At 49.3% G+C, this 25,475-nt stretch overlaps 1 protein-coding gene across 8 annotated transcripts in view; it reads right to left on the bottom strand.

The window, feature by feature from the left end:
• RNF213 (ring finger protein 213) overlaps positions 1 to 25,475 on the bottom strand; it is a 142,253-nt gene that overhangs the window by 85,540 nt on the left and 31,238 nt on the right. For all 8 annotated transcript variants that reach the window (XM_033182516.1, XM_033182517.1, XM_033182520.1 and 5 more), the window contains 11 exons: positions 24,654 to 25,202; positions 24,272 to 24,394; positions 23,180 to 23,358; positions 22,074 to 22,232; positions 20,948 to 21,150; positions 17,329 to 17,609; positions 16,515 to 16,774; positions 13,771 to 13,968; positions 5,319 to 5,541; positions 4,606 to 4,661; positions 1,963 to 2,116 (listed from right to left, as the gene is read on the bottom strand). In XM_033182516.1, coding sequence (XP_033038407.1) covers positions 1,963 to 2,116; positions 4,606 to 4,661; positions 5,319 to 5,541; positions 13,771 to 13,968; positions 16,515 to 16,774; positions 17,329 to 17,609; positions 20,948 to 21,150; positions 22,074 to 22,232; positions 23,180 to 23,358; positions 24,272 to 24,394; positions 24,654 to 25,202 — 2,385 coding nt within the window. The remainder of the gene's footprint in view (positions 1 to 1,962; positions 2,117 to 4,605; positions 4,662 to 5,318; positions 5,542 to 13,770; positions 13,969 to 16,514; positions 16,775 to 17,328; positions 17,610 to 20,947; positions 21,151 to 22,073; positions 22,233 to 23,179; positions 23,359 to 24,271; positions 24,395 to 24,653; positions 25,203 to 25,475) is intronic.

Here is a 25,475-nt window from a genome sequence, read left to right as displayed (position 1 = left end):
AGCGATGGCCAATAACAACAAACTTAACGATTGCCCAGAGGCTGCACACCCAATCCAGAGCCTGACGTGGGCACCTTGTTCTCCCAAGTGTCTGTCAACCCTGGAGCCTTCACAGCAGCACTCACCCAAAAGTGTCTTCAGCGCACATCATGTATTTTTGCTTTGTTTAATTTTAGTATTTGCAAAGGTTTTTTTGTTTGTTTGTTTGCTTTTATGGCACAAGTAGAGAGTATTTTGTCCATAATATGGATTCAACTTATCTGAGATACCAGCCAACATTCAAGATAGTTATTTCTGTAGAAAATATACCCTAAGTAACTGACAAATTCCTTAAACACAGTTTATGTGGAAGTTGGCAGCTGCAACTGGTGGTTTAAATAGCAGCCACTCCGGAGAACGTGATCATCTCACCAATAATATTTATTCTTAAACTGTGTCTGTGGTACTTTAACACAAGAAAACTGAAAGGAAGAAAGTTAAAATATACACTTAATTGTTTTCTCTCACTAACATCACAGTTCTAACTTGAAGTAAGATTAAAAAAAATGATCAGCCGGCTGCGGTGGCTCACGCCTGTAATCCCAGCACTTTGGGAGGCTGAGGCAGGCGGATCACCTGAGGTCAGGAGTTCGAGGCCAGCCTGACCAACATAGAGAAATCCCGTTTCGACTAAAAATACAGAATTAGCCGGGTATAGTGGCCCATGTCTGTAATCCCAGCTACTTGAGAGGCTGAGGCAGGAGAATCGCTTGAACCCGGGAGGCGGAGGCTGTAGTGAGCCGAGATCGCACCATTGCACTACAGCCTGGGCAACAAGAGCGAAACTCCATCTCAAAAAGAAAAAAAAAAAAAGATTGTGCCGGGCGCAGTGGCTCAGGTCTGCAATCCCAGCACTTTGGGAGGCCAAGGCAGGCAGATCACGTGAGGTCAGGCGTTCAAGACCAGCCTGGCCAACATGGTGAAAGCCCATCTCTACTAAAAATACAAAAATTAGCTGGGTGTGGTGGTGGGTGCCTGTAGTCCCAGCCACTTGGGAGGTGGAGGCAGGAGAATCACTTGAACCCAGGAGGCAGAGATTGTAGTGAGCCAAGATCACGCCACTGCACTCCCACCTGGGCAACAAGAGTGAAACTCCATCTCAAAAAAACAAACAAAAACAAACAAATGACCAGTCTAAACATTAAATCTTACATCGCTTTCGAATTGAAGCTTATGAACTCAAGTGGGTGAAAGCTGCACAGAGACGAGAAAGAAGGAATTGCTGATCCCTGCAACCACAAAGAGCTCAGAGACACGACTCTGGTCCCTGCGACCACACAGACAGAGCTCAGAGACACAGGGCTGAGTGGGGAAAGTCGGAGACAGAAGGGTCAAAGCTGGAAGACAGGTAAAACTGATCGATGGGAGGTCACAACAGTGGCTTTCTTCGGGAGGGAGGAGCTGGGTCATTCTGCTGTTGGACCTGGGACGCGGCATGCAGCGGGGGACAGATGTGTGGCGCTATGGCCTTTGTTACCATATTCAAGCTACAATGTAAAGAAGGTGGGAAAGACCATGTTTGGACACGTATTTTTTGGGAGGAAAATGGTCCGCATAGTTGTCTGCAAACAATGGAATCAAGAAAAAAGAAAAGTCGTCTTCTCTGCATGGCGTTGCCTGATCTCCAGCCCCTACGCCAGCTCTCTGGTTTCCCCATGGCCAGCTGGTGGCCACACGTTAACTCCCTGCCTCCCTCCCATGAGAGCCCAAGGAGGCAAAAGGGCAGACCCTGGCCCACTGACAGCCCCAAACCCAGAACAGAACCCAGCATCAAGCAGGTGCACAAGAAATGTCCACTGCTGGAATCCACCGCTCCATCTCATCCCAGAACCTCAGAATCAGACTGCTTCCTTTCCAAATTGAGGCTGCTTGAAATTCCGCACCTATCCCCGGTGTGATACTTTGTGTGTTGACTCCACTTACCACCAGAGATAGAAGTATAATCATTCTGCAGACAATCTCAGCAGATAAGGCTGGCAGCTCATAAAACTCATGTGTCTTTGTGCTGCTGCAGACGGCTTCATGCAGTTTCAGACACACAGTCAGGTAGCATGGTGACAAGGCCTCCTCGGGAATCCTGCCCCGCAAAGAGTTAAGAGAAATCCCGGCCAGGATTTAGGAGAAGTCAGAAAACGGTAACCATTGATGACGAGCCCCTTCCTTTAAAATAACTAACAACAGGGCATTTGTTTGACCTTATCTAGGTTAACGTCTGAAAAACCACAATCAGTCCTGAACTCGTGACTAAGATAAAAACAGAAGGAAAGTCTCCTTGTTTTGTCTCTGTGGTCTCAACTGTTCTAACCCAAGCAAGTCCAAACACTCCTCAGGGTGCTCTGGGATGTGAAAAAAGCAAAGAGATGTGTATTGCTAGACATTAAAATACGACATAAATTTGAAAAAATATTCAGAAAGAAACAGAAAGGAGGGAGGAAGCGAAAGAAATAGAAGAAGAGCGTGCAGCCTGTGTGAAATTGGCCCCAGCTCTGCCGGACCTGGGTTTTGTGTTTTCTGAGGGACACATGGACAGAGCAGGGACAGCGCAGGGACTGAGGAGAAGCCTTAGGAGGGACTCAGGAGGGACTTGGGAGGAGACTTAGGAGGGACTCAGGAGGAGCCTCAGGAGGGACTCAGGAGGAGCCTCGGGAGGGACTCGGGAGGAGCCTCAGGAAGACCCTTAGCAGGGACTCGGGAGGGACTTGGGAGGGACTCGGGAGGGGACTTGGGAGGGACTCAGGAGGGACTTGGGAGGGACTCAGGAGGAGCCGTAGGAGGGGACTCGGGAGGGACTTAGAAGGAGCGTTAAGAGGGACTCGGGAGGAGCCTTAGGAGGGACTCAGGAGGGACTCAGGAGGGACTTAAGAGGACACTTAGGAGGAGCTTAAGAGGAGAGTTGATGGAGGGGGCTGGAAAGGCGGTGTAAGAAAGGACTCCCTGGGCTGAGGCTGTGACACACAGCGGTGGGGAGGTAGGGAGCTTGTGGGGTGGGATCCTGAAGTCACAGGTGCTGGATCAACATCAGCAGAGACGTGAACAAAGGAGGTGAACGAAGACTGGAAGTGCCCAAACCGCTCAGAGAACAGCTCAGACAACACGCATCCCATTGCTCGCTGGGGCATTTCAGTGGTCCTGCATTCTGTCTGCTGACCCCTCACGGTATCAGAGGTCACAAATTTGCAGGAGCAAATGATTTTGGATAATTAAATAAAGCTACCTTTGATTTTTATCTTTTTATTTTATTTATTTATTTATTTTATTTTATTTTTTTGAGACGGAGTCTCACTCTGTCGCCCAGGCTGGAGTGCAGTGGCCGGATCTCAGCTCACTGCAAGCTCCGCCTCCTGGGTTTACGCCATTCTCCTGCCTCAGCCTCCCGAGTAACTGGGACTACAGGCGCCCGCCACCTCGCCCGGCTAGTTTTTTGTATTTTTAGTAGAGACGGGGTTTCACCGTGTTAGCCAGGATGGTCTCGATCTCCTGACCTTGTGATCCACCTGTCTCGGCCTCCCAAAGTGCTGGGATTACAGGCTTGAGCCACCGCGCCCAGCCTTGATTTTTATCTTAAACTGACTAAGTATTAAAAAAGTGCAGAACACCCACCATGCATATGCAGTACCATGACGGTTTACAAGTAAGGGAAAAATGTATAGGAAAAAAGACCGGAGGGAGATAAACCCAAATCTTAGCAGCTGATATCTGTTATTTCTCTTAAAAACAAAACAAAACAACAACAACAAAAAAAAAACAGAGGGCCGGGCATGGTGGCTCATGCCTGTAATCCCAGCACTTTCGGAGGCTGAGACAGGTGGATCACATGAGGTCAGGAGTTCGAGACCAGCCTGGCCAACAGGGTGAAACTCTGTCTCTACTAAAAATACAAAAATTAGCTGGGCGTGGTGGCACGTGCCTGTAATCCCAGCTACTCAGGAGGCTGAGGAAGGAGAATCACTTGAACCCGGGAAGCAGAGGTTGCAGTGAGCCAAGATCACGCCATTGCACTCCAGCTTGGGCAACAAGAGTGAGACTCCATCTCAAACAAACAAACAAACAAACAAAAATTAGCTGGGCGTGGTGGCACGTGCCTGTAATCCCAGCTACTCAGGAGGCTGAGGAAGGAGAATCACTTGAACCCGGGAAGCAGAGGTTGCAGTGAGCCAAGATCACGCCATTGCACTCCAGCTTGGGCAACAAGAGTGAGACTCCATCTCAAACAAACAAACAAACAAACAAAAATTAGCTGGGCGTGGTGGGTGTGTCTGTAATCCCAGCTACTCAGGAGGCTGAGTTGGGAGAATCACTTGAACCAGGAGACAGAGGTTATAGTGAGGTGAGATCACATCACTACCCTCCAGCCTGGGCAACAGAGTGAGACTCTGTCTAAAAAACAAAACAAAACAAAACAAAAAAGATGACTACATTAATAACCTGAGAAGAGAAGTGGATCCCGTATTAATTTATGACGCTGCTGTTACAACAGCAAAGGTGGGGCGCGGCCAATCGTAAGGGTCACAGGAAGCCCCTGGGGGTCGCATGTGAGGGAGAGACGGCATTGTGGTTCCCACTTACTTGTCCTGGTAAGTGTCCAGGAGGTGCAACAGCATGTTTAAAATGTTCAGAACATCCTAAGGCAGAGAAAAAAAACAACGGGACAGAAGATTGAATCACAATGCCATTGTCATTGCTAAAACAGAGCTGAAAAAAATCCAACATCAGGATGGTATACATTGTTTCCTTCCTACAAACAAATTTTAAGGTGCTCACATACTAATCTTACCTTTTTTATAGATAAAACTCAGGATTTAAACTTATACCATTTTCTCCACCAAAAAATGTGAAAGGAAAAACGGCAGCTATGAAGTGCATCACATGAGACCTTCTTTTTTTTTTTTTTTTTTTGAGATGGAGTCTCGCTCTGTCACCCAGGCTGGAGTGCAGTGGCGCAATCTGGGCTCACTGTAAGCTCCGCCTCCCGGGTTCACACCATTCTCCTGCCTCAGCCTCCCGAGTAGCTGGGACTACAGCCATCCACCACCACACCCGGCTAATTTTTTTGTATTTTTAGTAGAGATGGGGTTTCACTGTGTTAGCCAGGATGGTCTCGGTCTCCTGACCTTGTCATCTGCCCGCCTCGGCCTCCCAAAGTGCTGGGATTACAGGTGTGAGCCACCGTACCCAGTCCACTGTCTGTTTTTTAGGAAAAAGAATCCTGACCTCTCCATGTTTAGTATCTAGTCTGCTTTCGCTAAGCCAGGACTCCAGAGCCAACTTCAGAAACCAACCTGCATATTCCGGGAGGAGATTTTCTGAAGTCCTCGCAGGCGGTAGTAAGTTCCTAGAAAACAGTCCAGGACATGAGCAGGAAAATGACCCAGGTGCTCAATGAAGTTTTCCATATATGAAACCAGGTGACTCAGAGGTAGCAGACTAAACCAGGATCGGAAGAGAGGCTCATCTACGCTCAGCAAATGCTTATTCTGGCTCATAAACGAAAGTAAGACGCTCCTGCACGAGAGAAATCAGGACGGAGAAAAGAGACGCCGTGAGATCAGTGAGGGAAGATGGAGGAAACTAACGCTGGAGGGACAGAAACAGTCCCAATTTCAAAACTGATTTCAATACTCCTAGGAGCCGGGCGTGGTGGCTCACACCTGAATCCCAAGGCCGACTCGGGAGGATCACTTGAGCCCAGGAGCTCGAAACCAGCCTGGGGAACCTAGTGAGGCCCTGTCTCTACTTTAATAAATAAAATAAAGGCTATGTGGAAAACAAAAATATGCAGTGAATCAAATGAAAAGTACAGAACATCCTATTGAGAATTAATGGCTGGGCGCGGTGGCTCACGCCTGAATCCCAGCACTTTGTGAGGCCGAGGCGGGTGGATCAGTTGAGGTTAGGAGTTTGTGACCAGCCTGGCCGACATGGTGAAACTGCGTCTCTACTGAAAATACAAAAATTAGCCAGGCGTGGTGGCGGGAGCCTATAATCCCAGCCACTCAGGAGGCTGAGGCAGAAGAATCGCTTGAGCCCTAGAGGCGGAGATTGCAGTAAACCAAGATCACGGCACTGCACTCCAGCCTGGGCAACAGCGTGAGACTCTGTCTCAAAAAAAAAGAGAGAGAGGAAAGAATTAACTTCATCTATAATTCAGAATACAGAATAAGAATTCACTGCTGGCTATTCTGGGCACACTCCTATGGGGTAGCCTTGTTCCACAAGAAGCAGTAATATTAAAAAAAAATAGTAATAAAATCAGGCCGGGCGCAGTGGCTCATATCTGTAATCCCAGCACTTTGGGAGGCTGAGGCAGGCAGATCACCTGAGGTTGGGAGTTCAAGACCAGCCTGACCAACATGGAGAAATCCCATCTCTGCTAAAAATCCTAAATTAGGTGTGGTGGCATACACCTGCAATCCCAGCTACTTGGGAGGCTGAGGCAGAAGAATCACTTGAACCCGGGAGGTGGAGGTTGTGGTGAGCCGAGATCATGCCATTGCACTCCAGCCTGGGCAACAAGAGCAAAACTCTGTCTCAAAAAAAAGAAAAAAAAAAAAAAGTAATAAAATCAAAAAGAAAAAAAAAAAAAAAGAGTTTGCTGCTGGCTGCAGTGGCTCATGCCTATAATCACCACAATTTGGGAGGCCAAAGCAGGAGGATGGATAGCTTGAGGCCAGCAGTTTGAGATCAACCTGGGCAACATAGCAAGATTCCATCTCTATAAATAAATAAATAAATAAATAAAAAGAATTCACTGAGATGGATGAACCTTGACAACATTATGCTCAGTGAAATAAGCCAGACACAAAAGGACAAATCCTGTGTGATTCCATTCACATGAGGCCCCCAGAGAAGTCAAAATCCTAGAGAGAGACAGGAGAACGGTGGTTACCAGGGGGAGGGGGAGTGGGGAGGTTGTTCATGGGGATGGAGTTTCAGCTGGGGAAGCTGAGTTCTGGAGGTGGACGGTGCTGACGGCTGCACGACGGTGTGAATGTACTTAGTGCCGGGGAACTGTGCCCTGAAAAGGAGTTAACATGGTAAACTGGAGATTATGTATATTTTACAATAAAAAGGTAATATCCCAATAATTAAGCCTCTTTATTATTATTAAGTTTTTTTGAAATGGAGTCTCGCTCGGTCGCCCAGGCTGGAGTGCAGTGGCGCGATCTCGGCTCACTGCAAGCTCTGCCTCCCGAGTTCACGCCATTCTCCTGCCTCAGCCCCCCGAGCAGCTGGGACTACAGGTGCCGCCACCACACCCGGCTAATTTTTTGTATTTTTAGTAGAGACAGGGTTTCACCGTGTTAGCCAGGATGGTCTTGATCTCCCGACCTCATGATCCACCCACCTCGGCCTCCCAAAGTGCTGGGATTACAGGCATGAGCCACCGTGCCCGATCAAAACTCTAAATTATTATTAACGAGTACCCAGGATCAAACAGCCCAAGTGTGCTCAGCGAAGGCCCTTAAATAATGCTGCTTCTGGAACACAGTACTGGAGACCCAAAATGTTGACAACAGGAAAGAAATAAAGCAAAGTTCCCCAGAAGTAACAGAAGTTATGAAAAACATAGCAATAAAGGTTCACTGCATACTAAAGGCCACTTTTACCTGAAAGACTGGATCTTTAGGAACAATGCTACTGTAGACTTTTCAAGAGATTTAAAGATAAGTACATAACAATAGCAATAATAATCAAAGGCACTCTATATGTCTACTATATCTAGCCTTTCTAGATAAATATGGACCATCCATGGGTCTGACTATATTGATTGTTTTCTCTCTTGATCGTCTAGTGGCCTCTTCTGTTATCAGGGGCTGAGTTAATAGTTTAGATGAACTACAGCTTTGTTGTAGCTTTAATTAGAATTGGTTCCCAAGGGCTGGCCAGGCACAGTGGGTGGCTCACGCCTGTAATCCCAGCACTTTGGGAGGCTGAGGCAGGCAGATCACTTGAGGCCAGGAGTTCAAGACCAGCCTGGCCAACATGGCAAAACCCATCTCCACTAAAAATACAAAAATTAGCCACATGTGATATGTGATTACATGCACCTGTAGTCCCAGCCACTTGGGAGGCTGAGGCACAAGAATCACCTGAACCTGGGAGGCGGAGGTTGCAGTGACCAGCGATCATGCCACTGCACTCCAGCCTGGGCAACACAGCAGAATTGTGAAAGAAGAAAGAAAGAAAGAGAGAGAGAGAAAGAAAAGGAAAAGAATTGGTTTCCAAAGGCTTTTACATCTTCCAAAGGCAAGACCATAACACTGCCTTTAGCAGAAGTTGGGATCCAGGGGCGCAGAGCAACTGTCTCATTTTTTCTGCTGTCCCCAGTCTTTGGCATTCGGCAGGCTCTGAGCACCATGCTTTACAAGGTGGCGTCTCTTTCAGTTCTCCAGCCACTTTCCCAACTGCATGGTCACTGTCTTGTTCTCACTGCAAGGCCCAGAATGCTGCAGTCATTACCTCTGCTCTCCTGCCCTATCTTCAGACCTTAGCAGATTCTGCGGCCTGCACCTCCAGGCTGGGGAAGGAGGAATTTCCAGAGCTCTATCATCAATAGGACTTACTAATGTGTTAACTGCCTGCCTCTCCAGCTAGAATGCAAGTTCCATGAGGCCAGGAGCCGCTGTCTGTTTTGAGCAGTGCTGTACACCCTGTGCCTTGAGTAGTACTTCCTGGCACAAGGAAGGTGCTCTTCAAGTATTCGTCCAGTGAGTGAATGAATACATTCTAGCACGTTAATAAGAGAAAGACCATTTCAAGGCCAAAATAAATTAATCTATTTTGCTTAGAAGGGTTAATCTGTGGTCATTATGACAGTTCTATTAAATAACCCAGTATTCAGTATTTCATAGAGATTATATTTAAAGAGAAAGTTTGTGGTTACCTGTCAGGAATCTGAAAATAAAGATGCTTTTATTTCAACTTCTAGGGAATCTGGACTTCTACCACTGCAGCCTTGACCTCCCCGGCTCAGGTGATCCTCCCATGTAAGCCTCCCAAGTGGCTAGGAGTACAGGTATACCAGAACATGCCTAACTCTTTTGTTTGTTTTTTGTAAAGATGGGGTTCTACTACGTTGCCCAGACTGGTCTTAAACTCCTGGCCTCAAGCGATCCTCCTGTCTGGGCCTCCCAAACTACTGGAATTATAGGCATGAGCCACCAAGCCCAGCTGCTTTTATTATTTTTAAACTGACATATAATAATGGTACATATTTATGGGGAACAGTGTTATATTTCCATATATGTATATAATACGTACTGTATACAAATGTTTGTATACATTATGCAGTGTATGCATATAGAGAATACACTTTGTGCACTGTATATACATATAAATGTCTACAATGTATACTATGTACAATGTATAATCTGTACAAATATGTGTATATAACATATATGCATACAATGTGTAATGTGTAAAAATCAGGGTAATTAGCATATCTATCTCAAACACTTATTTGTGTTGGAAACATTCAAACTCCACTCTTCTAGCTATTTGAAAAACATAACAAATTGTAAATTACAGTCATTCCATACTACTCTAGGACCCTAGAACTTATTCGTCCTATCTAGCCATATTTTTGTATCCACTAGCCAACCTTTGGCTAGCCCTCTCGCCATCGTTCCTCGCCTCTCATAACTACTATTCTACTCTCTCCTTCTAGAAGATCAACTCTTTTCACATCCACGTATGAGTGGGAACATGCAGTATTTATCTTTCTGTGCCTGGCTTCTTTCACTTAACATAATCTCCTCCAAGCTCATCCATGTTGCCGCGAAAGACAGAATTTCATTATTTTTGGTGGCCAAATAGTATTCTCTTGGGTAAATAGAAAACACTTTCTTCATCCATTCATCTGCAGGTGGACACTCAGGTGGATTCTAGATCATGGCTATTGAGTGTTACGATAAATATAGGAGTGCAGCTATCTCTTCAACATACTGATTTCCTTTACTTTGGATATATCCCCAGCAGTACGATTGCTGGATCATACGGTAGTTCTATTTGTGGTTTTTTGAGGAACCTTTATACTGTTCTCCATAGTGGCAGTACTAATTTACATTCCTATATTGTGTAAGTTTCTCTTTCCCACATACTCACAGGCATTTATTTTTTGTCTTTTTGATCACAGCTATTCTAACTTGGGTAAGAGCATATCTCATTGGGGTTTTGATTTGCATTTCCCTAATTAATGATGCTGATCATTTTTTCATATACCTGTTGGTCATTTGTGTGTCTTCTTTGGAGATGACTACTCATTTGTCCATTTTAAAATCTAACTTTTTCTGTTCACTTGTTTCAGTTCCTTAAATTCCCCTCTATTTTCTCCCATTCCGTAGACTGTCTCTTCACTCTGTTGATAGTTTCCTTTGCTGTGCAGAAGCTTTTTGATTTGATGTAATCCCATTTATCTCACTTCACTTTGTTGCCTGTACTTTTAAGGACTTCTCCATAATTTTTCTCCAATCTTTGCCCAGACCTAGGCAATACTATTCTAGACACGGGAACGGGCAAAGATTTCATGACAAAGACACCAAAAGCAATCACAAGAAAGGCGGCCGGGCGCGGTGGCTCAAGCCTGTAATCCCAGCACTTTGGGAGGCCGAGACGGGCGGATCACGAGGTCAGGAGATCGAGACCATCCTGGCTAACACGGTGAAACCCCGTCTCTACCAAAAAAATACAAAAACTAGCCGGGCGAGATGGCGGGCGCCTGTAGTCCCAGCTACTGGGGAGGCTGAGGCAGGAGAATGGCGTAAACCCGGGAGGCGGAGCTTGCAGTGAGCTGAGATCCGGCCACTGCACTCCAGCCTGGGCGACAGAGTGAGACTCCGCCTCAAAAATAAAAAAAAAAAAAAAAAAATAAAAAAATAAAAAAAAAAAAAAAAAAAAAGAAAGGCAAAAATTGACAAATGGGAACTAATTAAACTGAGGAGCTTTTGCACAGCAAAAGAAACTATCCACAGAGTAAACAGATGACCCACAGAATGGGAGAAAATTTTTGCAAAATATGCGTCTGACACAGGCGTCATATCCCGCATCTGTAAGGAACATACACACATTTACAAGAAAAAAAAAAAACCATTAAAAAGTGGGCAAAGGACAGGAACAGACACTTTTCACAAGACATACATATGGCTAACAGGCATACGAAAAAAAGTTCAGCCGGGCGCGGTGGCTCACGCCTGTAATCCAGGCACTTTGGCAGGTCAAGGCGGGTGGATCATGAGGTCAGGAGATCAAGACCATCCAGGCTAACACGGTGAAACGCCGTCTCTACTAAAAATACAAAAAAATTAGCCAGGCGTGGTGGCGGGCACCTGTAGTCCCAGCTACTCGGGTGGGAGAATGGCGTGAACCCAGGAGGCGGCGCTTGCAGTGAGGCGAGATCACGCCACTGCACTCCCTCCTGGGCGACAGAGCAAGACTCCATCTCAAGACCAAAAAAAAAAATAAAAATAAAAATAAAAAGCTCAACATCACTGATCATTAGATAAATGCAAATCAAAATCACAATGAGGATGGACGCAGTGGCTCACACCTGCAATCCCAGCACTTTGGGAGGCCAAAGTAGGTGGATCACTTGAGGTCCGGAGTTTGAGACCAGCCTGGCCAACATGGTGAAACCCCGTCTGTACTAAAAATACAAAAATTAGCCAGGCAAGGTGGGGCGCCTGTGGTGCCAGCTACCCAGGAGACTGAGGCAGGAGAATCACTTGAACCTGGCAGGTAGAGGTTACAGCAAGCCAAGATTGTGCCACTGCAACCTAGCCTGGGTGATGAAGCGAGACTCCATCTCAAACAAAACAAAACAAAAAAAACCACAATGAGGCCAGGCGTGGTGGCTCATGCCTATAATCCTAGTACTTTGGGAGGCCGAGGCAGGTGGATCACTTGAGGTCAGGAGTTCAAGATCAGCCTGGCCAACATGGTGAAACCCCGTCTCTACTAAAAATACAAAAATTAGCTGGGTATGGTGGCGCACACCTCTAATCCCAGCAGAATCGCTTGTGCCCAGGAGGCACAGGCTGCAGAGAGCTGAGATCACGCCACTGCACTCCAGCCTGGGTAACAGAGCCAGACTCTGTCTCTTAAAAAATACAGTGAGATACCATCTTAACACCAGTCAGAATGGCTACTATTAAAAGGTCAAAAATTGAAAGATGCTGGAGAAGTTGCAGAGCAAAAGGAATGCTTATGCACTGTTGGTGGGAGTGTAAATTAGTTCAACCATTGTGGAAACAATGTGGTAATTCCACAAATGCCATTCACTCCGGCAATCCCATGACTGAGTATATACCAAAAACAATGTAAATCGCTCACTTATAAACAAACATGTTCATGTATGTTCACTGCAGCACAACTCACAGTAGCAAAGACATGGAATCAAACTAAATGCCCATCAATGGTAGACTGGATAAAGAAAATGTGGTACACACACACCATGGAATACTATGCAGCCCTGAAAAAGAATGAGTTCAGCTCCTTTGCAGGAACATGGATGGAGTTGGAGGCCATTATCCTTAGCAAACTAACTCAGGAACAGAAAATCAAATACCACATGTTCTTGCTTATAAGTGGGGGCTAAATGATGAGAACACAGGGACACAGAGAGGGGAACAACACACACTGGGGCTTATCGGAGGGGAGGATGGGAAGAGGGAGAGGATCAGGAAAAATAACTAATGGGTACTAGGCTTAATATTTGGGTCACGAGGCCAGGCGCGGTGGCTCAAGCCTGTAATCCCAGCACTTTGGGAGGCCGAGACGGGGGGATCACAAGGTCAGGGGATCAAGACTATCCTGGCTAACACGGTGAAACCCCGTCTCTACTAAAAAATACAAAAAAAAAAACTAGCCGGGCGAGGTGGCGGGCGCCTGTAGTCCCAGCTACTCGGGAGGCTGAGGCAGGAGAATAGCGTGAACCCGGGAGGCGGAGCTTGCAGTGAGCTGAGATCCGGCCACTGCACTCCAGCCTGGGTGACAGAGCGAGACTCCGTCTCAAAAAAAAACAAACCTGCACATGTACTCCTGAACTTAAAAATTGAAAAATAAATAAATAAATAAACTTTTTCTGGTAATATTTTCTTGGGCTAAAGGGGAGGTCATTATGTTTGGATCAGAGGTCAGGATTATATATATTGCCAATATTCCTCTCCTATAGGCCTGCATTATGCAAAGGTATAAATGACTTAGAGTTCACAAAGCCTTTGACCTAGCAGTTCCACTTATAGGGATCTATCTCAATGAAGTCATTGGACAGAGAAAGCTAAGGATGCTTACGAAAGCACGTGGCTACAGTGCAGTGGCACCATCCCAGCTCACTGCAACCTCCAACTCCCGGGTTCAAGCGATTCTCCTGCCTCAGGCTCCTGAGTAGCTGGGATTACAAGCACATGACACCATGCCTGGCTAATTTTTTTTTTTTTTTTTTTGTATTTTTAGTAGAGACGGCTTTTCACCATGTTGGCCAGGCTGGTCTTGAACTCCTGACCTCAGGTGATCCAACCGCCTCGGCCTCCCAAAGTGCTGGGACTACAGGCGTGAGCCACTGTGCCCCGCCTATTCTTGATAGTTTTGATGTTTTAAAATGTTAAAAGAACGTGTGTTACTTTTGTCATTAGAAACAGGAATGGAGTCACTACAGAGCCCACCAGGACTCCGGGCGCTCGGCATAGGAGCCGCTCTTCCCAGATTCATGTAGATAAGCACAACTCTACCACTTACGTATCTTGCGTTTGTTCCCGGAACTGTGAGAAAGAGATTCCCTCCAGAGCGGCCCAGGTGTCCTCAGACTGGCTCCAGGCGTCCTTGTGCCGCGGGGCCAGTTCCATACAGCAGTGCAGGACAGGCAGGGTGCCCAGCCAGTGGTACATACTTTTGTCCATGCACCTTTGGCACAGGTTCACCAGGTACAGCTGCCAGCTGGAAGGGAATAAAGATCCCGCAGTGAGCTGGGTTGGCTAGGGAGTCGTCTCCCTGGGGATCTGGAGTCCCAACGGGAAGCAAACACCAGGTGCACAGAGCAGGAGGAGCAACACACGTGGCAGAGCAGAGTTTAACTCGCACAGGAGCCACAGAGTAACTCGCACAGGAGACAGGGCTTCCCTCAGCCCCCAGCCTAGGGCGTCAGGTCCTTCGCGGGCTCTTGCCGAATCCCCACAACAAACTCCCAGGACGGGGAGCGATCTCAGAGGCAGAGGTCCTGGCTAAGTAGTCAACGCAGGGTCCTGCCTGACAGAGCCGGGATTTGAACCCAGGCCATCTGGCAACAGTAAATCTAAATATAAAGCAACTTGTAAAATTTATTTTCATTGTTTAGAGACAGTCTCACTCTGTCATCAAGGCAGTGTGGTGGTGCGATCGTTACAACCTCGAACTCTTGGGCTCGAGGGATCCTCCTGCCTCAGTCTCTCAAGTGCTGAAATTACAGGTGCACCACCACACCCAGCTACTTTTTTTTTTTTTTTTTTTGAAACAGAGTCTCACTCTGTTGGCCAGGCTGGAGTGCAATGGCACAATCTCGGCTTGCTGCAACCCCCACCTCCCGGGTTCAAGCAATTCTCCTGTCTCAGCCTCCCGAGTAAGTGGGACTACAGGTGCCTGCCAACACGCCTGGCTAATTTTTTGTATTTGTATTTTTAGTAGAGATAGGGTTTCACCATGTTGGCCGGTTAAATTTTTTATTTTAATTTTTGTTTCCCAGGCTGATCCAGAACTCCTGGGCTCAAGTAATCCCTCCTGCCTCAGCCTCCCAAAGCACTGGGATTACAGGTGTGAGCCATAATGCCCGGCCAAAACAATTTTTTTTTTTTTTTTGAGATGAAGTCTTGCTCTGTCGCCTAGGCTGGAGTGCAGTGGCATGATCTCGGCTCACTGCAACCTCTGCCTCCTGATTCAAGCAATTCTCCTACCTCGGTCTCCTGAGAAGCTGAGATTACAGGCATGCATCACCACGCCCAGCTAATTTTTGCATTTTTAGTAGAGACAGGGTTTCACCATGTTGGTCAGGCTGGTCTCCAACTCCTGACCTCGTGATCCGCCTGCCTCAACCTCCCAAAGTGCTGGGATTTCAGGCATGAGCCACCACACCCGGCCCCAAAACAACTTTTTAAATGTAAGGGGTGGGCCCATGAACAATACATGGTGAATCTGCTACAGTCAAAATATATTAATGATTCCTCATACTTTAAACACCGGCACTAACTTTGTGCCTTGCCACCATTCCTCCTGTTTGTCAAAATGTGCAGCGTTTATCTGGGTGTTTTATATTTGTAAAACCATGCCAGGCACAGTGGCTCATGCCTATAATCCCAACACTTTGGGAGGCCAAGGCAGGTAGATCACTTCAACTCGGCAGCTCAAGACCACCGGGCAACATGGCGAAACCCCATCTCTACAATAAATAGAAAAATTAGCTGCAAGTGGTGGTGTGCATCTGTAGTCCCAGCTATTCAGGAGGCTGAGGTGGGAGAACCACCTGAGTCTGTGAGGTTGAAGCTGTAGTGAGCCGTGACTGCTCCACTGCAGCCCAGCCTGGGGGGACAGAGTAAGACGCTGTCTCAAAACAACAAATAAATAAATGTATAAAACCAAGAGGCAGATGTCGTGATAAGACATGCTGGTCAGGAAAGGCTACCTCATGTCATTCTCAAGTTCAAATCAACACACACAGAATGCTGGGAGAGTGTGACCATCAGAGCTCAGTGGGATCTGAGCAGGTCTTCCCATCAAGTCAAAGGCCATCACCTTCTCACCACCAAACATTTCAGGCCCGGGACAGTCACACTGTGTTTCCTGAACTAGACACGGCACAGGCAGGGGCATCGGAGGAACATTCACGCTGCTTCTGCAGATGTCCTCGAGGGAATGTGTTCAGGCCGGCATCGTGCCACAACCTCCTAAATGCGTGCACACAGAGGCTGCTCGTGGTATGACACTAAGCTTCAAAAAGCAGGGTATTCAGTCCGGGCGCGGTGGCTCACGCCTACAATCCTAGCACTTTGGGAGGCCAAGGTGAGTGGACCACTTGAGGTCAGGAGTTCGAGACCAGCCTGGCCAAAATGGCGAAAACCCTTCTCTACTAAAAATACAAAAATTAGCCATGTGTGGTAGTGTGCACCTGTAGTCCCTGCTACTAAGGAGGCTGAAGCAGGAGAATTGCCTGAACCTGGGAGGCGGAGGCTGCAGTGAGCCAAGATTGCGCCACTGTACTCCAGCCTGGGTCACAGAGTGAGACACCGTCTAGGGAAAACAAACAAAGCAGGGTATTCAACAGAAGACAGAATATAATAAAAATAAGATAGATGCTAGGAAAAACTACTAGCCATGACTACAATGAGTGGTAAAATCACGGGTGGTTTTATTTCTTCCCTGTGTGCTTTCAGTCACTCTAGTCAACCACTTATTTTTGCAATCAGAGAAAATCATTATAATAGCTATAAAAACATTTTAACAAAAAATAATAATACCTCTGAGATGTCCCAAGGATGTGGCTTAGGTCACTGTGAAGCTCATCTGGTGAGCTGGCATCCGAGGACAGGAGGTGACACACCGAGGTCAGGTCGTCTTCTAATAACAAAAACTGAAATTTTTCCACTACAAAAAGGACAATCAGGCCCATTTTCAGTTTACTCCTCACTGGGCAGTCTTTAGGGAAAAGGTCCGCGCTTTTTCTCTCCAGAAATGGTGCCATGTGCTTTTGCAGATATTCCCACAGGTCCTTCTTCACCTGATGGTGGGAGAAGAGGAAGATGCATGAACCGTGAACTTGAATTCATCAGAGGTGTCCAGAACCGCCCCAGCACCACAGCTAGGGCAGCAGACCCCATCCGTGCCCCCCACCACACCTGCGCAAGCTACAGGAGCAGCCGCGGTGCAGCCAAGACCCTGGCATGAGGGCTCAGGCAGGGCCCCTGAGGCTCACCAGCACTCAGCTTCACCTCAGAAACAGCTCCAGGCTGGCCTGAAACCCACCCAGGCTGCACCGCAGTGTGGGAAAAGATGCAGTGAGGGAGGGTTCCCCGTTCCTTCCACTCTCCCTCCAAGGCCAGGGGAGGACTCAGGACTGGTGCTGGGGTGGGGTTCAGATTACAACAACCAGGAAAAGGAGGAAAATGGGGAGGGCAGGGAAATTACAAGACACGGTGGTAGGAGAAAAGGTCAGAAACTTCTACACACGCCCATCTGCAACCTGGCCCCCAGAGTCAAGGGGTCATCTGGCCACTAGCAGGTCAGGTGAGGCTCCTTCCCAGAAGGTAGAGCAGCTGGTGGGAAGCCTGATACCTCTTTCTCCCCATACTGCAAAGCGGTCCACCGCTGTGCCTGTCCTTCATAAATCATAGGCTCTCGCACAACAAAATAAAACTGCTGGAACTGGGTGAAGAAGTTGTTGAGGTTGATGGGGTCCCAGGTCTGCAGGATGCTGAAGATGCCGTCCAGCATGACCGTGGCGGCAATCTGCTTCCCCTTCACCAGGTCCTTCCTCATGAAGTCTGTGATATGGCTCATGACTTTCTGTAATTTCCCAGGCCTCATACAAACTATGTCATCGTACTGATGCCAGTCTGAGAGGGACAGAAAGAACGAGAGTCTACCTAAGACCATCAAAACCCCTGGAGACCCAGTCGTTGGCCTAGAAGGCTGATCATGACTGGCACAGAGATGGAGTCAACGGGCCAGAGGAAGGGAGGAAGGGAAAAGTAAAAACCTGCACACTGACGACAGCCAGACTCACTCCATCTGGCTTCTTATCTGAGGCCGGCCCCGTGCAAACAGACATCCTAGACGTCCCACAGTGATGAGTGGAAAGCCCAGGGTCGTGAAAGGCAGCGGGCCTGAGACTTGCAATGGATCTCTAAGTGTGTAGCTCAGCAAACTTGATAAACAACTTCCTTAAACATCATCACAAGGAGGTGGAACGTGTCATACAGAAACCACATCCCTCACTAGCAACTGAGCACTGTCCCGGTCAATCACTGAGTTGGTTTCCTCTGTACTAGGAATGGGACACAGCCCCTGGAGGAAGGTACAGGCTCCCCAGCAGGCACAGATGGCCTTTGGCATGGTGGCTGGCACAGGGCAAGGGCTGAATTCATGACTGTTCTTAAGCTCCATTGCAAATGATGTGAGTGCAGACCTCATTACAGAGAACCCAGTGAGGTCGACTGCAAAATAATTAGAAAACACAAGAGGTCGGCCGGGTGCGGTGGCTCAAGCCTGTAATCCCAGCACTTTGGGAGGCCGAGACGGGCGGATCACGAGGTCAGGAGATCGAGACCATCCTGGCTAACACGGTGAAACCCCGTCTCTACTAAAAATACAAAAAGTAGCCGGGCGAGGTGGCGGGCGCCTGTAGTCCCAGCTACTCGGGAGGCTGAGGCAGGAGAATGGCGTAAACCCGGAGGCAGAGCTTGCAGTGAGCTGAGATCTGGCCACTGCACTCCAGTCCGGGCCACAGAGCGAGACACTGCCTCAAAAAAAAAAAAAAAAAAAAAAAACCACAAGAGGTCAATGAGATAGTCAGAGGCCACGTGAAGACATACAAAGAGACGTAAAAATCAGGCAGAAACGGGAAGCACCCTGACAGGATTCCTGCGCCCCCTACTGTGCTCTGGCTCCCCATCTGACAGTTGTCTAAACTGGCAGGCCCACCCACCCCAGCTCTGCATCCCGGGCTCAGCAGGGCTTGCAACTGTTTAGTTCACCTCAGTCATCACCTCCTTGTGGAAGCTTCTGCCGACCTCCGGCTCAAATCCTCTACCACGTGCCTTTTTTTTGTTTTTGTTTTTGTTTTGAGACGGAGTCTCACTCTGTCGCCCAGGCTGGAGTGCAGTGGCCAATCCTGGCTCACTGCAAGCCCCGCCTCCCAGGTTCACGCCATTCTCCTCCCTCAGTCTCCTGAGGAGCTGGGACTACAGGCGCCCGCCACCTCGCCCGGCTAATCTTTTTGTATTTTTTTTTTTTTTTTTGAGACGGAGTCTCGCTCTGTCACCCAGGCTGGAGTGCAGTGGCCAGATCTCAGCTCACTGCAAGTTCCGCCTCCCGGGTTTACGCCATTCTCCTGCCTCAGCCTCCCGAGGAGCTGGGACTACAGGCGCCCGCCACCTCGCCCGGCTAGTTTTTTGTATTTTTAGTAGAGATGGGGTTTCACCCTGTTAGCCAGGATGGTCTCGATCTCCTGACCTCGTGATCCGCCCGTCTGGGCCTCCCAAAGTGCAGGGATTACAGGCATGAGCCACCACGCCCGGCCACCACACGCCCTTTTAACTGAGCCATCAAAGCCACGGCATTTATCAGAGAAGGAATTCCATATTTATATATATAGAATTCCATATTTAAATATATTTATATATGGAATTACTGGACTAAGGCCTATTCTCTCAAAGCTTAAGTTCTCAGAGTACACTCTCTAGCTAGCAAAAATCATGTCTGGCTGGGCACGGTGGCTCACGTCTTAATTCCAGCACTTTGGGAGGCCAGGATGGGCGGATTGCTTGAGCCCACGAGTTTGAGATCAGACTGGGCAACATAGCAAGACCAGTCTCTCCAAAAAAAGTATGAAAAATTAGCCAGGCATGGTGGCACACGCCTGTAGGCCCAGATACTTGGGGGACTGAGGGGTAGGATCAGTTGAGCCCTGGTGGTTGAGGCTGTAATGAGCTGAGATCGTGCCATTGCACTCTAGCCTGGGTGACAGAGCGAGATCCTGTCTCAAAAAAAAAAATATGTTTACAAAAACGGAAAAATAAATACTTTATAAAGTTCTTAGGACTTCTGTCTTTGTCCAAGGTGGAATGACAGGGACTAAATTTACATTCTCCCGTATCTGCCTAAAACAACATATGAACAACATAAACAGTAAAACAACCGTTTTCAAGACACCGGACACCGCGGGGCAGGGAGCGGAAAGCAATAACCAGTTGACCCCAGCTCACTTCCTTGAGTTTCAGTGTCACTGTGCAGGGAGGGGAGTCAGGGGAAGCACAGGACGCCCCAGCTGAGGAGGCAGTGCTGGGAGTCCAGGTGATCAAGAGAGCCCAGGTTTGTAGACAGAGAACTCAGGTGGTGGACCCCTGAGAGAGGCATGGAGGGGCACAGAGGGCTCTGCGAGAAGGGGAGCACCCGCCTCTATCGACAGGTGGGCACAACGGCTGACACGCTGGGGATGGCAGCCAGCAGGAGCCTGCAGATGGGGCTCTGGGCGTCATCTCCAGTCAACCATCTGAAAATCGAGAGAAGGGACAAGTCCCAGTAGCCTCCTGGTCACTGCACTTGTCCCTGACCCAGCTTCCAGGCCTTTGCTGCCCCTCTGTTCCCAGTCGCAGCCCTTCTTCTGGCTTCGTGTTCTCTCCTTTCCCTTAATTAAAAATCCTTTCTGGCTGGGCGCAGTGGCTCACACCTGTAATCTCAACACTTTGGGAGGCCGAGACGGGCAGATCACCTGAGCTCAAGACCAGTTGGCCAACATGGTGAACCCCCGTCTCTACTAAAAATGCAAAAGTTAGCTGGGGGTGGTGGCAGGCTCCTGTAATCCCAGCTACTCGGGAGGCTGAGGCAGGAGAATTGCTTGACCCCAGGAAGCGGAGGTTGCAGTGAGCCGAGATTGCACCACTGCACTCCAGCCTGAGCGACAGACTCCGTCTCAAAAAACAAACAAAAAAATCTGCAAGTGAGTGGGTAAGTCACACTGAGCTCAAAGGAGAAGCCAACACATCTTTAACCAACCAGGGACACAACCCAAAGTCAGTGTCACTGAACCTCGAGGCTGGGGAGGGGCCACTGTGGAGCAAAGAGGCCCTCACTGCCCAGGCAAAGTCTGTGGTCTCCAGAGACGCATCCAGTACCAAAGGGCTGGCATCCGCACTCCGGAAGGGTGAGCAGACAGCCTCCTGCCACGACTTACCTCCCGAGCCCAAAAGTGAAGATTTTATGAACAGACAGCGGTTGACGTGCTCGCCCTCTTTCTGCTGGCGCTTGTAGATGAACTCAAACTCAGCAGGGCCCTTGTTATTACAAATGACATACTTGTAAGGAATGTGTTTATTTAGGTATTTCTTGGAAATGACAACGCTGCCTTCAACAAGAACGCCATCATGATGTAAGTCTCTGGGAATGAACAGGATATAGTTGGTTATCCAAAATTCCCATCCTGGAAATTTTAGTTCTTCTCAAACACAGCATGGAGTGCAAAGCTACAAATTGATGTAGACCAAGAGGAGGCTTCTAGAACAAGAAAAGAAACCCTGGCAAGGCTGGGTTCAGTGGCCCATGCCTGAAATCCCAACACCATGGGAGGCTGAGGTGGGAGGACTTCTCGAGTTCAGAAGTCAAGGCTGCATTGACCTGTGATCCCACCACTGCACTCCAGCCTGGGTGACAGAGCAAGATTCTGTCTTGGATAAACAAAGCTGGGCACGGTGGCCCAGGAGACTGAGGCTGCAGTGAGTCACGATTGTACTCCCGCCTAGGCAACAGAGCAAGATCCCCTCTCTAAAAAAACAGTGTAATAAAGAAAGATTACTTTAAAAAAAAAAAAAAAAGGTCCATGATGAAATGTGACACAGAAATGCATGGCCAGGAAGAGCTGTCTGAAATATTCATCTTCCAAAAGCCAAAGAATGTCATCAACTCACTTGATAAAAATTATTTAAAGCCTGGACGCAGTGGCTCATGCCTGTAATCCCAGCACTTTGGGAGGCCTAGGCAGGCGGATCACCTGAGGTCAGGAGTTTGAGACTAGCCTGGCCAGCATTTAGCAGAAACTCCACCTCTACTAAAAATACAAAAATTAGCCGGGCATGGTGGTGGGCACCTGTAATCCCAGCTACTTGGGAGGCTGAGGCATGAGAATCGCTTGAACCCAGGAGGCGGAGGCTGCAGTGAGCCGAGATCGCGCCACTGCACTCCAGCCTGGGTAACACAGCAAGACTCTGTCTCAAAAAAAAAATTTTTTTTTTAAATACATGTCACAGGCTAGGCATCATATGCCTTGCCTGAGGGATTCCTCCCAAGCCTACAGACATGCCCACCTGGTGCAGTGCAGCTCGCAGACATTCCTGCTCCATTTCGGCTCTCCGAGTTCTTCTCCCCCTCTGATGAAGACTTTATGGTGGTCGGGATTGAAGGAGAAATGATGAGAGATGATGGCGTGGAAGTACACGGTGACTCCTCTGCCCGGGCTCAGCGTCCTGGTGGAAAACCAAAACAGAAATCTGATTCCCACGAGATCTGTCCACCTGCCATGTACATGCACGCACATGCACACACACACGTGCACACAGGTACACGCAGTTACACACAAGCACATGCACACGCGCGCACATATCCGCGCACGTGCACAAGCACGAACACATGCACACGCACACACAGGCACATGGTCCTTGTGTTCCTAATGCACACTATCACACCCTAGCAAAAATGCAAGCACAGGCCGGGCGCAGTTGCTCAAGCCTGTAATCCCAGCACTTTGGGAGGCCGAGACGGGCGGATCACGAGGTCAGGAGATCGAGACCATCCTGGCTAACACGGTGAAACCCCGTCTCTACTAAAAAAATACAAAAAACTAGCCGGGCGAGGTGGCGGGCGCCTGTAGTCCCAGCTACTCGGGAGGCTGAGGCAGGAGAATGGCGTAAACCCGGGAGGCGGAGCTTGCAGTGAGCTGAGATCTGGCCACTGCACTCCAGTCCGGGCAACAGAGCGAGACTCCGCCTCAAAAAAAAAAAAAAAAAAAAAAATGCAAGCACATCCATGTCTGACACACGACCCCCTGGGGGGGTCGTCTCTTCCCTGTCTCCAAAATGGAGGAAGAACAGGTGGCCAATCCCTGCCCATCTCTGAAGTGCTGCAGGCAGTGGCAGGAGGCACCAGCAGGTGTCTGAGCCAGAACAGCCCCTCTCCTGAGTTCCAAAAGGCCCATGCTGGCTCCAGGACCCCAGGGGCTATTAGGAAACAAGAAACTGGCACAGGTGCCCGCCCCCATCCACCTCCTAAGTGGTTCCCTTTTCCCCCAAAGTTAAACTTGCCAAAATGGTTGACTAGAAGGACAGCCTGGATATGCCCTGGGAGTTGTGCAGGGAGACGGTGTGCTGGGCTCTCAGGCAGGGTCTCCTTTGCTCCCCTGTGGGGTCATCCCTACCTTGCCTTCACTTCCTGGACACCCGCTTTCTGGTTTTTTTGCTCCTTCTCCTTTTTCGCACCAGCTGCACTTTCGTTCTTCCCCTCTGGCTTCTTGGGGTCTTCAGGCTCCCCTTGCTTATTTTTACCGACTTTTTCTCCAGCAGTAGCCGTCTCGTCCTTGGTCTTGGTCTCAGCTTCCTGGAACAAGGAACCAAATCCCGATCTTCAAGGCTGGTCTCCACATTTTCTTTTTTTTTTTTTTGAGATGGAGTCTCGCTCTTATTCCCCAGGCTGGAGGGCAGTGGCGCAATCTCAGCTCACTGCAACCTCCGCCTCCCAGGTTCAAGCAATTCTCCTGCCGCAGCCTCAAGAGTAGCTGGGATGACAGGCACACAACACCATGGCTGGCTAATTTTTGTATTTTTAGTAGAGACGGGGCCAGACTGGTCTTAAACTCCTGACCTCAGGTGCTGCACCTGCCTGGGCCTCCCAAGTGCTGGGATTACAGGTGTGAGCCGCCGCGCCCATCCCAGCCTCCACATTGACCCCTGCAGGGGATGCTTCTCACAGCAGACTGAGTGACCACAACTCTTCCCTGCTTGGGACCTTCCAGTGCCATTGGGGTCACTAATCACAGCCTCCAGGGGCGCCGCTCTCCATCCTCATTGGTGGCCTCTCCTCCCCCAACTCCTCCTGGGAGCACTGGTGTCCCTGCTGCTCTGGGAACAGGCCCACCCCACACTACCCCAGGGCCCCTGCACATGACCTTCCCATTGTCTGGGACACATCCCAGACACCTCCGGGACCATCCCTCACCACCTCCTCAGAGAGGCCTTGCCCAGCCACTTGGGCTGTGGGGGGCCACAGTACCGCGGGGCCCACCCCAGTGCCCTCTCCCCTCCCTCCCTCCCTCCACGCTCTTCTCACTGCTGAGGTCGGTTTCCTGATTCTCTCTCTCCTCCAGAATGTGAGCACCCCGAAGGCCAGGGCTTTGTCTGAACCACAGCTATATCCTCAGCACTTAAATATTCACTGAATAATTAACTGAAAGAGGGGCAGCCGTGGGCAGGACGAGGGCCTCCTGGAGCCGGCAGGCAGGAAGGAGACGCACCTGGCAGTGTGTTTTGGCAGCAGGAGTGGTTGTTGGCGGCTGTTTCATTCCCTGGATCTTCTCTTTCATTTCCTTCCCGGCCCCTTTAACTGCACTGGCTGGCTCAGCTGCAGCATCAACTGCCTGCAAGACCCCAAACACCAAAGTCAAGGTGACAAAATGGACCAGGGTGACTCTGACATGGTTTAAGGGTCAGGATCTACCACAAGCCTAGGGACAGGATGGGCCGGCATCCCGGGTGGAGGGGCAGCCCTCCCACCCCACGCAGGGAGAAGGGCCCAGAGGACACCCTCCCTGGCAGAGAAGCAACGCCAGCACCTTGCAGCAGAGCCCAGGTGCCGAGGGCTCAGTGCCACTCCCGGCCATCTCTCGGATGACTCACCGTAGAGGCTGGGGTCCCCGCCTGCTGCCTGGTGGTCTGCGGTTCTGTCCCGGGCTCAGAGCTGCCCCCTTTTGACTCAGGCAACAGGAGCTCCTGGGCAGCATCTTCAGTCCCAGAACAGCCTTCACCAGCAGAGGTGGGGGAACCGGCCCCCTCCTGGGACAGGCCTCTGCCCCGAGAGGGGAAGGAAGCGTCCTTGTCCTCCCCTTCTGTGCGGTCCTGGGGTTGGGAGCTGCTCTGAGCCTCACCTCCTGTGGCCACTCCTGCTTCTCCCAAGGCCTGAGCCTGCAGGGGGCTGTCACCAACCTTGGTGGGCATGGAGGGACTGTCACCCTCCAGTGGTGTGGTGGCTGTGCCTGGGGGCTGGCTCGGCTGGCCAGTCGGGCCACTCTGCTGGGCGTGGCTGTGGGGCAGGGCTGTGTCCTGAGGCTCCGGGTTTGAAAGCAAAGTCAGATGACAGGGGCTGGCAGGAGACAGGGGCAAGGAATCCAGCCCTGAGGAAGCGGAGTTGTTCAGATTCTTTTTCTTCTTCCTTTTCTTCTTTTTGCTCTAAACAGAAAGAGAGACACTCACTTTATTTCTTAGATTTAGTGTACTCTAGCCCACGTTTCCCTCCAACTTTCTCTTCCATTTCTCAACTACATCAAGCTTCGCTTAACCAAAGTACCTAACACCTGTTAGATCTGCAGTTACCTGGAAAGAATGAAATTAAGAAACAGAAGTTGGGGATGGGCAGGGTCAGGGGCAAGTGGCCTTGAAGTGCTTTTACCACACTCAGCACGGTCATGGCCAGGCAGAGACCCTCACACAGGCTCACTGCTT

The sequence above is a fragment of the Trachypithecus francoisi genome, unplaced genomic scaffold (genome assembly GCF_009764315.1).
Source record: "Trachypithecus francoisi isolate TF-2019V2 unplaced genomic scaffold, Tfra_2.0 Lachesis_group20, whole genome shotgun sequence".
NCBI lineage: Eukaryota > Metazoa > Chordata > Mammalia > Primates > Cercopithecidae > Trachypithecus > Trachypithecus francoisi.
This window is presented reverse-complemented; position numbering and strand designations above follow the sequence as displayed.